This window comes from Pinus tabuliformis, chromosome 7 (assembly GCF_031772625.1).
Source record: "Pinus tabuliformis cultivar Carrire ecotype Pingquan chromosome 7, CPIR1, whole genome shotgun sequence".
Classification (NCBI taxonomy): domain Eukaryota; kingdom Viridiplantae; phylum Streptophyta; class Pinopsida; order Pinales; family Pinaceae; genus Pinus; species Pinus tabuliformis.
In genome coordinates this window covers 1625464447-1625477810 of record NC_142293.1, presented here as the reverse complement: position 1 = coordinate 1625477810, position 13364 = coordinate 1625464447, and the positions used below count along the sequence as shown (strand labels likewise).

The window sequence follows — 13364 nt, the reverse complement described above, 5'->3', positions numbered from 1 at the left end:
CATTGTTCATAAAAAATAAATGGATAGAAGAATCCAAATGTGGACAAGGTCGATTCATATTTTAGTTGACAGTCAACTCCCAAGAATAGTTGACTCCCTTGAACTGACAAGGTGAGGTTTATCAAGGAACCTGTTCCAACCACTATTTTTAAAAACGGCCGGCTCGGAACTCGGAACCGACTCGGCCGAGTTGGTCCGAGCCAGGCCTCCCAACAACGACCCAGCCTAGGAAACGGTTCGGTCGGCCGAGTTGCATACAGCGGCCCAACAACCCAAAAAAACAGCTATTTTTTTTTAATTGTTAAGTGTGGGGGACTCCAAAGCACTTTAGTTTTTGTTTATTTGGTCTTTGGGGTCCATTCCCCTCTCCTAAACCCTATTTAACTCACCCAACCCCTCTCATTTTCTCACAGCCATCTCATGCATTTGAGTGAGAATTTCAGTGAGAGTTTGTGAGGAGTTGTTGAGTTTGTTTTTGGAGCAGCAGTGAGGAGTCTTGGGCAAGCATTGTAGCTGAAGTGAGAAGCTTTTTGGACAGCCATTCGGAGCAGCATTGAAGAGTTGGTTTCTTGGAGCAAGCTTGAGGAGACAGTTTGTGCCTGGGGTATTTTTTTCACTCTTAGAAATCTGTTTTTGCTTATTAAATTTTATGTGCAAATCTTGAAAATCCTAAAAAGTGTTTTTTGTGAAATAAATGAACATTCGATCAATGTTTTTTTTTTTTTTTAAGTCAAAAAATGGCACCTAAAGTGAAAGATGCTGCTTGGGCATATGTTGAAATGGTTGATAGTCAAATGCATTGCAAATTTTTCCATAGGAAAATTAAGGAAGGTCCTGAGGGCATTAATAGGCTGAAATGACACTTGGCAGGGATTAGAGGCCAAATTACTCCATGTACCTCACCAGAAATTGGGGAGATTAGGAAGGATTTGTTAGCCAGCTTTGAGAAGTTTAAAGAAGATAAGGCTAAGCAAAAAGAGTTAAGAGGCTGAAAGTGGAAGGAAGAGGCTGAAATTGGGAGAAAGAAGAATATACAAAAATGATGGCTACCAACCCCCATTTTGATTTTGAGGGTTCTCCCTCTATCCCTTGTACTGATGCATCCAACCCCTTCCGATATGTTCCTCCCTCTTTTGAGTCTATTCAAGAAAAGGGAAAGGGTAGAATGAAAAATGGTGATATGAATATCAAAAGTTATTTCACTCCCTCCTCTCCATCAAATGCACATGGTCCTCAAGCTAGTAGAAGTCAAATGCAACCCACTTTAGATGACCATTAGAAGAAAGAATTGAGGGAGACTGCTTGTGATTACATAGCTAGATGGTGGTATGATGCTGATATCCCCTTTAATGCTTCTCGTTCACCATATTATGAGCCTATGTTTGATGCCATACATGTTGCTGGAAAATGCTTCAAAGGCCCTACTATGCATGAGCTAAGGGGTTATCATTTGCCGAAAGAAATTTTATCCATTAATGACTATTTGAAAGATTTCAAGGACTCATGGGCAAGAACAGGATGTACAATCATGTCAGATAGATGAACTGATCAAAGAAATTGTACCATCATCAACTTTCTTATCTTCTGCCCACAGGAAACCATGTTTCTAAAATTAGTTGATGCATCTGATAAGGTAAAAGATGGGCAATTGTTGTTTCAGCTATTGGATGAGATTGTTGAGGAGGTGGGGGTGGTTAATGTTGTTCAAGTCATCACAGATAATGCCTCTAACTATGTCCTTGTTGGTAAACTGTTAGAGGAAAAACACAAGACCATCTTTTGGACCCCATGTGTTGCACATTGCATAGACCTCATGCTTGAGGATATTGGAAAATTAGAATGGGTCAAAAACGCTGTAGATCATGCCAAAAGCATAACAAAATTTATCTACAATCATTCATGGATTTTGAGCCTCATGAGGAAACACACAGGGGGCAGGGATATTATTAGGTCTGCCATCACTAGATTTGCTACTCATTTTTTAACATTGCAATCTATGCTTTCACAACATAGAAACTTGCAAAAGATTTTTTCCAGTGAAGAATGGAATCTAAGCCAGTTGTCTCACAAACTGGAAGGCAAAGAATTGAAAAAGAAAGTTAATGAAGAAATATTTCGGCGAAAGGCAGCAAAGATTGTGAAGCTTGCTGAGCCACTGGTTAAGGTGTTGCGGTTGGTGGATGGAGAAAGATTGGCTATGGGCTTCATTTATGAGGCTATGGATCAAGCAAAGGAGCAAAAAAGAGGGCATACAAGGATAAAGTGGCTAAGTATGGGCCCACTTGGGCAATCATTGATGAAAGATGGAACAATCAACTCCATCACCCTATACATGCAGCTCGGTATTTTTTGAACCCATGGTATCATTATAAAGCTAAGGCGACAGGAGCTTTGAGGGGGGAGGTTAGAGATGGACTGATTGACTGCATTGATCGCATGATCCCATTGAAGTGTGATCATTTGGAGATACACCGACAGGTCACAACCTTCACCAATGCCTCAGGTACCTTTGGGAAGAACCTAGCAAAGATTGCAGGGGAAGCATATGAGCCAGGTAAACAAAAATTTCAATTTTCAAATTCTTAAGACTTTTTTTGTTAAATTGTTTATGATTTGAAAGTTAGATATAATTTGTAATTTTGTTGAGTTAACTCATTACACTCCTATGTTTTTTTCAGCACAATGGTGGGAGGCTTTTGGTAGCCATTGCCATGAATTGTAGAAGTTTGCAATTTGTATTTTGAGTCAAACTTGCAGTGCTACTGGGTGTGAGCGCAATTGGTCTGTCTTTGAGAGGATTCACACAAAGAAGAGAAACTGTTTGGATCAAAAACGATTAAATGATCTAATCTATGTCCAATACAACCTCTGGCTCAGACGCAACCAATTGCTGAACAAAAGACTTGATTTAGATCCCATTGTGTTGGAAGACATTGATCCAACATCAGATTGGGTAGTGGAGAGTCATCCAACAGAGTTTGCTTTTGATGAGGATATGGATTATGAATTACAAACGATAGCATCACTCGAACATAATGTTCAGTTGAATGCAGATCCTAATCCACTTGTACCAGCCTCAGCCTCACAGCCAGCAAGTCCTCCAGTTGCAGGCGCTTCCTCTGCGCAATGACGACAAAAGCGCATATCTCGTCTATATCAGCTTGCATCTACTACACAGCTTGCTAGTGCTACCACTTCTACAGTTGCAGTTGGAGATGATGATGGGGAGGAGCCATGGGGCCCCCTGTCTGACTTTGATGATGATCCAGAGATTGATCCACATGATCTTGGCTCCTCTGGCAATGGCCAGTGGTACTGGTCACAGTTTACTTTTTTGTAGAGGCCATTTCTAGCCTCCTTGGTTATTTGTTTTTGTTTTGATCTCTATATCATGATTCATGATCATGTATGTATTGGATAGTGCACTGGGTGCCATTTTGATATAATGGATATATTCATGAGCCTACTTTGATCATATGTTGTCTTCTATCTATATTCTAACGCTGTGTTTGGAAACATGAATGAAAATCTTTAAAATTATGTTTTTTTATTAAAAAAATAAATATTTAACGTATTTTTTGCAACAACCGAGTCATTGAAATCAAGCCAACCGAGTCGATACTGAGTCGGAGTCAGAGTCTACCCTCGGCCGAGTCGGAGTCCAAGTCGGAGTTTTAAAACATTGGTTCCAACATGCCATTCATGGGTATTTCTCCCTACTCTTTTCCGGTAGATTTTTCTCATTGTGTTATAGTATGCCACCCTGTAGACACCTGCTAAAATTTGTAGATCTGGTCGAGAAGGTCTCAGAGCTCGGTGTTAGCAGGGCAACAGTTTAGGTTCAGATGTAGGCTCTGCATTCAAAAATGCACCCATGAAGTATTTCAAAACTTTCAGTGAACGATGGATATGCAAGAGGCAAAAGTATCAGACACAACAGAGTGTAAAAATATAGGATATGATCTGGGACTACTGTAAAAGAAAATGAACCTTTTTTCCTCACCGACTATCAAGAAGAACCCACCAGGTTTCTGGGCCTGATAGAAGCAAATACAACAATCGAGGAATTTATAAAAGAAAAAACAATAAGATTTTACAAAACTGTCCGTGTTTGACTAGTTTGAAAGTTTTGTCAATTGTACCACAAAGATTTACAGAACGGACTGTGTTTGAAAAAAAACAATAAGATTTACAGAACGGTTTGTGTTTGACCAGTTCTAAAGTTCTCATTTGTACCACCCCATCTTTTGCAAGAATCCATCATTGTGAAGAACAAATACATGAAGTGGTGTTTCCTACTTTCAGGTTCTCATCCTCCCTAAGCAGTGGTATTTAGCTTGCATGAAATCAAGCAATTATTAACATGTACTACCTTCCTCATCACAGAAAAGCCAAGTGTTACACAACCTGGATATCTATGTTGAAGACAATGCAATCACGCCTAGGCAACTTAAATACAGAAGCCACTTCTATTCCTTTTGAGGACTTGGAAATTAAAAAAAAAATTACATTCTGACAGGCTTGACAGCAGTTTCCATTCTGCGTAGTGCAGCTTTTATGCGTTCCCTCAAGTTTTCATTTTCACAATCAACAGTATTGCTTGTGTAGTCCACAATGGCCACGACACCATCCACAGATACAATCAGTTTTCCTTCCAATTCCTTCACATCTCCAAACAATGAAACTAAAAATGATTGCACTATTTTCAAAGTATTCACTGCCTTGCCTTCCATAGACTCTACATCGGATGTCTTCATCTTTGGAGACTCCGGACTGAAATTCATCATCATTGCAATAATGGAGTCTGACACCATGTCAGTTATGGGATCAGAGACCCACTGCAGCACTACATAATCCATTCCTTCTTGTTTCACCAAGACTTTGCCATGAACTTTAAGAGTAGGAACTTCCTCATTTAAAGTTTCTACACCTTCATACAATTGCTGAAGGCGGTGCCTAAGTACCGTGAATGCTCCCTTGTATGGAATAGATAGCCGCTGTGTAATGGTTCCTGTCAAGAGTTGAGTGAATACGTGAAGATCTTCAGGAGGCATTATTTGGTAAGTGAAACCTTTTCTTACCAATAAACCACTCACTTGACTGCCTACTTTGGGAGTTTTTTCCGCCAACCTACCTATTGCCTTTGCTGTCTTCTCAGCATTGAAATGCATCTCTACTGCCTGACAATTCCTTGGTGATAACACCCTAATATTTTGGTCCGCAAACTGAGTCAGTAACTTTTGTTTAAGACGTCCCATTTCATTTGCTTCTCCATGCACCAGAATAATATTTGGTGGCCGCAGTTCATTTAAAAAAGCACTTGTCTGGCTGAAATCAGCATGAGCTGAAAAGGAAATATAGTGAACCTGCATATTCAGAGGAGCCTGCAACCCATTCATCAAGGTCACCTCCTTTGGTTCATTCATAATTGTTTTTGCCAGCGTGCCCTCAGCTACAAACCCAGGAATTATACATGCATTCTTCCTATCCTGACACCAAATATCAAAGAGCTGCCTTGACAAACCACTCTGCAAACCACCTGGACTAGCCATTACTACTGAAGGCCCATCATCCTCAAAGTTCTCTATGCTTTTGAGAGGCATTATGTGCTTAAAATCAAATGGATTTGAACCTTCAAATTGTGCGCGAATCCTGTCATTCATTGCATTTATGTATGTCTGATAAACTGCCATGCATCTCTTTGCCAAAGGAGAAGCATAGTAGATTGGAACACTATGGAGCTCTGGATGTGCTGCCCAATATTCATCAAGAATCAACATAAGTTCCTGAGCACGGCCCAATGCAAATGCAGGAATAAGGACCCTTCCACCCTGAGAGACAACATTGTGTATAACATCAGTAAATCTTTTCTCTCTGATAGCTCTGGGTTGATGAATTTGTACACCATATGTTGACTCAATAATACAAACATCGGGAGAGAACTGAGGAGTTTCAGCAGCACGAAGGTGGCGATCTTCATCCCGGGAATAATCCCCAGTATATAATACACGCACCCCCGCAATGTCAACCATAAACATCGCTGCACCCAGCACATGTCCAGCCGTGTAACACCAGAATCTGATGCCATTTACCTCCAAGGTCTGATGAAAGTCAATCACCTGCAACAGTTCATTGATAGATTGACTAACTAGAATATAAAATTGTAAATCAATTTACAACTATAGACTGCCATCAGAAGCATATTTTACAAGAGAGCCTACACTCAACCTGGGCAGCTTAAATATAAAGTATAAACCTAGTACGAAGAACTTTAGCTTATTAATAAAGTGGATGAGAGCAAAGAGGACATGCACCTCAATCTTATCCATTGATCGAAAAATGTCTTGTTCATCAAATAGCATATCTTCAACAGACATTTTGCTTACTTTCACATAATCAGAAACTAAAAGTTTGTAAATAGCCTTGGTTGCATGTGTCATAAATACCCGTCCTTTGAACGTTGTCTGCATAGCACTGATTAATTAGTATTTAAAGTGTATCGTCATCTTAAAACGTTGACAGAATAAATATCCAACCAAATATGCAATTCATTCAAGACATTTGGTATAAAGTCCACACCTTCTCCAGAAAATAAGGAAGGGATGCTGAATGGTCCAAATGGAAACTGCACAGAAATTTATCAAATTGGTCATCAAGATTTTGTAATATCATTGTGATTTTCCTCTGATGCAGAGAATCTCCATATAAACAACAAAAATTTCTCTGCTTCCAATCCATATTGTTAGGCCAAAGTTCAACCTAATCCTATACTTAGAATACAAATGCAGGTCAATATCCTTGCACAAGTATTCACTCAGTTTACTTTCTAAAATGGAAGGGAACAGATGTAGTCTATCAAGGCAATATGGTTGTGTATTTTGCAGCCAATTCCAAAAGCAAAATAAACGGGATTTTTTATTTTAATCTTGAGCTGGTGAAGTCATTGCTCAACTGTTAGGCACCCACGTACTCAAATTGGCTTGGGACGTCCACTATCCATTACAGATTAGTAATTACAACCTCCGTTTATGTGTCTCTGGAACCCAATTTTTAAAAGCATCTCTCTAATGTTGGGAAAACGTAATTTTAAAGTGATAGAAAGGCAGTTTGCAAAAACAGTAAGTTAGAACAAACTGACAATTATTACTGGAGTTCTCTTAGCTGGCACACACTATTGTAGTTGCAATCAGACGAGGCCAGGAGCAGGTTCATGTTGATTTTGGGAGAATATGATGCAGCACTATGAACCCCTGCAGATCTATGCTATCATAAAATTTATATTTATGTGAATTAAAATAAAACTACCACCTTAACATGGTAAGAAGGAAAATTGAACTCATAACACAAAATGAAATCAAAACTCAAAGGGGACTGAAAATCCAAAAACACTTGGATTAACTAAATTCTTCTGCCCAGCCATCTATTTTTCCCTCCCCTCAAGAGATCATCACATCCTTTTCAAATAGATTTCCTACGCATTATTATCTACTAATCTAGATAACTTATCAAACTACAAGAGTCCTTATCCAAAATTATTTTCTTGCAGTTCTAACTTCTAATATTCTCTTTTCTACTTCATTCCTATCTAGTATCTTCATGCAAACTCATCTCTGCATGCACCAACAGAAGTTCCACATTAAATGATTTGCTTTATCTTCACGCAGACTTACTACCTTACTTATGCATTGGGTCTTCTCTTCTTGTTTGCACATACATGCATTATCCTCTTGCTTTTGCATGCACATGTATCATCCTTCCCTTAACCCAAAAAAAAATTGAACTGGGTTTTCTCTTCTTGTTCATGTTGACCACTCAAATTGCATTTGAAGTTTTGTCAACAGTTCCATGATTAGAGCACATTTCAGAGCATTCCAGCATTGTCAGATCATGGAAGAAGTCCACACTTCATCAAGATTTCATCTGCTTCTTCTCTTCAGTGATCATGGAAGAAGTCCACACTTCATCAAGATTTCATCTGCTTCTTCTCTTCAGTCTGTTGTACAAATTCTGCAAAACCTGCAGGGATAATGTAAAAATGATTCTAGTATGATGAAAAATGAGTCATGTAAAAGGCCTAGGTAGCCTAGAACTATACTAGCAAGTGAGTTCACTCTAGGGAGTTTTTTTCCTCGGCCCATTATTTGTGTTTTTCAACACTTATAATCAGTTGATTTTTTCTCCCATATATACCCCAAAGCTAGAGTGCAGCTTTATGGTAGAGTCTTAGCTGAGTCTTGTTGAAGAATCTAGGGCATCTGGGTTATAGTGAGATTCTTCTGACAGTGATATCTATTTGTGAAGCACTTTTACTTTTCTTATTAGCACAATCTTCTCTTATTGTTATTAGTGTGTGTTTTCTTACTTCATCAAACAGTTACCAAAATAAAAGAGACAAGAACACAAGATGTTGGCTCTCAGCCAGGGCAAAACCTCTCTCACCTAGAGAGGAAAACCCTTCTGCAAATTTCTCTTATTGAAGCTTCAATTGACAAATGCCAAACCCTAGACCCTTGACAAGTAGATCCTCCAAGCACAAGACACAATCTCTCTTTCTTTGTCCTTCAATTGATGCCTTCTTCTAGGTTGCACCTTGATCTCTTCCTTCACACTTCTTCTAGCAACTGGCAGCTCTTTTTCCGGCAACTACAGAAACCCTAGGTCTCCTTAGAGACCTCTTCTTTGGTGTCCTTCTTTCCTTCTCTACCTCGCTTGGCAATTTTCCTTCTCCTTGATACTTAGGCTAGAGAATGAGGCCTTTCTTGAGGTATGTCCTTGAGATTATAGGATGATCCAATTAACCCTTAATGCTGCTCTGATTTCTTCGCACGTGTCGCTGATCTAGGGCCTGAAATAAACCCTTTCACTTGCTCCTTTCCTTCGCTAGGTGTGGGATCTCCTTCGCTTGACATGGAGGCCTATTTGGAGCCTCTTTTCCACCCAATTGAAACTTCTTGTAGAGCTGCAATTCTTGACTTGTTGCAGCAGCAGAATGTCCTCTCTTACCTTCGCACATGTGACAGAAATGAGCCCTGAAACAGTCCCAAAAACTCGGATTTCTTTCTTCTCTTTCTCACTGCCCTAGAAGCACTTTAATGCTCCTTTTCGTACCTCTTTTTCGTCCTCTCTTCTTCACCGATTTCAGAGATGAGTAGTGATCCTTTTGTGAGGTCGAACTGCCCTATATATAGGAGTTTGCCCCTCTTTTTAGGCCGACTTGACATTTGTGCATAAAAACTCATTTCTTGAGCTGACTTGAAGAGGAGACTTGTCTTTGCTTTGGAGGATCACTCTAAACATATTTCTTTGACTCTAATACATATGTTTACATAGTGTAACATGCCCACATGGGTCTTCAATAATTACATTGACTCTTTGACTTTCCTAGAAGCACTTAAACATGTGTTTGACCTATCGAATGGACAAGAAATCCATTCTTGATAATGACAAAAATAATAATTCTTTTCTTTTACAAGTACAAAGATCAAAATTACATTTATGAAGACCGAACCTAGTTACACTTTCTTCAACACTCCCTCTTAACTAGGGAGGTGTTCATAAATCATTACAAGGTGTTTGGACATTTTCAATCTGAAGAAATTCACATAAGAGAAATCGGATTGGCAATCCATCTATTATAGCGTCATAGTAACCAACATTGTTTCCACAACAAGACCTTGACTGATAGCTCTATCTCTCAATAGATCAGAGCACAATGTTGGCGAGACCAATGATTATAGACACCTTCATCATTGTCTCTCAAGGTACATACCCACCCGGGTGTTCACTGAGTATGACCTTCTAGGACTATTCTTATCTTGGGTTCCCAACCCTCAAAGAATATCGGTCCTCTTGCCTACTCTTATCTTGGATGCCCTACACATCCTCAAAGAGCATCAGATGCCAGATGATTACCCAATCCTCCATTCTTTCTTCCCAAGTGAAGACAAGAATGTTGTGTCTATCTCTCCCTCTCAACTAGGGAAGATATTCCCATTCCTGTGAAGCAATGTACCCAAGCTCCCTCTAACTAGGGACTTACCCAAGCTCCCTCTGACCAGGGACTTGTCACAGCTCCCTCTCAACTAGGGACTCTCCTTTTCATCAGCAACTACTTCTTTGTGGGTCCTTCAACTGCTTGATCACCTTCTTTCCTTGATGTCATGAAATTTAGTTGAGCTTCTTCCTTGTAGGGCATTAGCCATCGATCTCTTTCCTTCTTGGTTTGTCATGTTATTTCTTTCTTCATGGAAAGTGGCCTTCTTGATACATATCTAGAACCTTCATCATATAGCTACTTCTTTCTCATCATGCTTCTTTCCAGAATTTCTATCCACCACATGAATGATGGTTGTCCTTGCATTTACAACCCTTGTTCCAGTAGCCTTGCACGAACCTATCCAAATATTATTCAAGAAATCAAAGCATAACATTAAATCAAATAGTACCTTACAAGATGGTTTTCCATCATGACATCTTTTTGTTGGCTTGAACCATTAGCATCCTGCATGTTTCACATCTCCAAGGCCTTTCCAAGTGTCAAGGGTCCTTTGATCTTTTCTTTCCTATGTCAGAATTCTTGTGCCTTCTTCAGGGAGATGCCTTCAACAAATCTATTGGACGTTGATTCCTAGTGTCCATGGTGTCCTTTTATCTCTGATCTCTTTATCTCATATGCTTCTCTATAGGTTACCTAGTCAACCACCTCATACTCTATATGAGGTCTTTTCTCATGTTGACTCTTATCAGTGTGTGGACCATGCCTTCGTGCATATCTTCAATGAAAGAGATCTTCCCTGTCCTTGACCATGCTACCAGAGAAATTCCCCATGCTCATTGATACAAATGATGACATGACTTGAAAAACATAGATGCATGCATACCTCATCTTAGTTCTTTCCTTGATCATCTCAGCTTCCTTTGACAGCTTCCTAGATTGAGATTAACTCAATCTCCTTTGCTTTGCTACATCTTTCCTTGCCTGCATATCATCCTTTCTTGAATCCCCATAAGTGGAATTCTTTATTAAGACATCTTCTTTTCCTTAAAGTCATGAATCCTCTATTGAAGATTTCATCAGAGGATCCTTGTAGTCCTCATCCTGCAAATGCTCCTTTCTATTGATCATAGTGGCCTTCTAAGATGATTCTTCTTGATCATGATCATTCCTTTATACATTGATGAGGCCATTCAATGGCTACATCCTTCCTACATAAATATCTTTATTCGAGTTATCTCTGCATAATGCTCCTATATTACTGAAGATGCCATTTCATAAATCATGCATTCTATCCTACATCTACATGTTCCTCTGATACCCAAAACTTAAAAGAAGACTTATGTGAAGAACGTGGTCTTAGTTATAGTAGAGATCTAGAGGGTCCTCTTTCTTCTGCTTCTCCTCTTCTTCTTTCACTTCTTGGGTAATGGGGGCTTCTTCTCGTTTCCTTTTATTGTTGTCTTTCTCGAACTTAGGACAATCCCTTTTATAGTGTGCATACTCTTGGTAGCCAAAGCATTGGACTTTGGACATATCTCTTTTACCCTTTCTCTGTGGATCAAACTTGCCAAATTTTCCTTTTCTCTTGGTCATAGCAGCAAATGTTTGCTCCTTTGATCCCACATCATCTTTGGGTTTGAAACTAGTCTCCTCAATTTTGCATAGAGACCAAAGTTCATTCAACGGGGTAGCTTCCTTCTGTTGATTTGGGGTAGCATCGGATGTACTCTAACCACGAAATTTGGTGGAGAGGTTGGGGCACATGAGATCTCCAATATCTAGAAAGGGTTTGGGCAGATTCTAAATAGTTCAGGAGATATTAAAATAATTAATATTTGTAATGGAGTCCCTAAGTCTAAACTTAGGGAAAATAAAATATTAATGTGGATTAATATGAAACTATGTTAAAATGGTCCAAAAGACATGAATCAAGCCAGATCTAATCTTAGCCGTTGATTAGGTACTTAATCTCGGCCGTTGATATGTCAACAGGAAAAGTATAAGAGGAGGCTTGAGGGTCACTTGGAGAGCACACCAGAGTGATCAGCCATTCTATTCTCTAGAGCGGGGTTTGCTAAGAGAGATAGAATTAGTGATTGGAGCTGCAGCTAAGGGGCATTGAGTACAGAGAGATAGAGAGGCAGAGATAGTGTCGAGAGAGCAGCGCAGTAGCCGAGGAGAGTGATGCAGTAGCAGCCAGAGCTCACACAGGGCCACACAAAGGTAGCTGAGAGCTGCGTAGAGCCTTAGAGAGGCCAGAACGCTGACGCAGAGGGCCAGAACGCTGACGCAAGGCCTCCTAAGGCTAACGCAACCCATCCGGGGTGACGCAACGCCTGCGATGGGCAGAGAGTAGTTGACGCAGTCCAGAAAAGGCTGACGCTGGGGTTTCTGGGGCAGATTGGTGCTGAGGAGCTGCCAGAAGGATTATTTGGGGTTTCAGCTAGGAAATTTGTCAGAAACTGAGAGGTATTACTGCCAAGGAAATTCTCTGATGGGTAGGCCAGTTTCGGCACCCAAATTGTACTCTGATATTGCTTAATAAGAAAACCCTCAAATAGCTACACCAGTTTTCCCACATTGGGTTTTTCCAGGGACATTGGTTCAAAAATAACGGTGTCATTTGGTGTGATTGTTTCTATTTCTTTCAGTTGTTGATCTATAGTATGTTGAGCATGCACTAGTGTTTATTTTCAGTATTTACATTGTAAATAACTTGTTAAGTAACGGAACAAGTAGGTAGGAATAAATCAGATAAAGTGCATGGAGGGTTTCTAACTAAGTAGACTTAGAAACTTCAACATGGTATCAGAGCGTGATTGCAGATCACAGGAGGACTAAGGACATTAGCCGAGCGGAGCAATAGCAGCAGAAAACAGTTATGCCGAGGTGACAAAAATTGTTTCTAGCAGAGCAGCAACAAGGGAAGGGTGATGCAGTGCCTGCGTCATCAAGGGTGAGCCAGGAAGAGGCAGCGCAGAGGCTAAGGAAGGCAAAGGGAGCCTCACACAGAGCCACGTAGAAGCTGGGAGGGTTGACGCAGTTAGCTGAGCAGGCTGGGTCGCTGGTGCCGGGATTGCGCAGAGCCTAAGAGCTCTCACCTTCAGGTTGTTGGGGTTTAGAAGGCTGTGGGAATATTGCAGAGTGGAGCTGGTGAGGTACTGTAGTCAGAACACTACCTGACAAGGCAAGGCCAAAAGGAGGGAGTTGTTACTAAGGGTTTCTAGCCAAGGAACCCGGATCAATGGTGCGGTTGCACAAGACGATCAGAGTAGGGGGCATCTCGACAGTCGCAGAAGGATTTCCAGGAGGGAAATCAAGAATCAGAGGGAGTCCAGAAGAGAACTTCCAAACGGGAAGTAGAGGC

The 13364-nt window shown here is 40.3% G+C and overlaps 1 protein-coding gene across 2 annotated transcripts in view; it reads right to left on the bottom strand.

The window, feature by feature from the left end:
* Positions 1–3944: 3944 nt before the first annotated feature.
* Positions 3945–13364, bottom strand: part of LOC149254463 (cleavage and polyadenylation specificity factor subunit 3-I-like) — a 146250-nt gene continuing 136830 nt past the window's right edge. For both annotated transcript variants that reach the window (XM_089460168.1, XM_089460170.1), the window contains 3 exons: positions 6580–6625; positions 6315–6464; positions 3945–6119 (listed from right to left, as the gene is read on the bottom strand). In XM_089460168.1, the coding sequence (XP_089316294.1) occupies positions 4506–6119; positions 6315–6464; positions 6580–6625 (1810 nt within the window). In that variant the 3' untranslated portion in view covers positions 3945–4505. The remainder of the gene's footprint in view (positions 6120–6314; positions 6465–6579; positions 6626–13364) is intronic.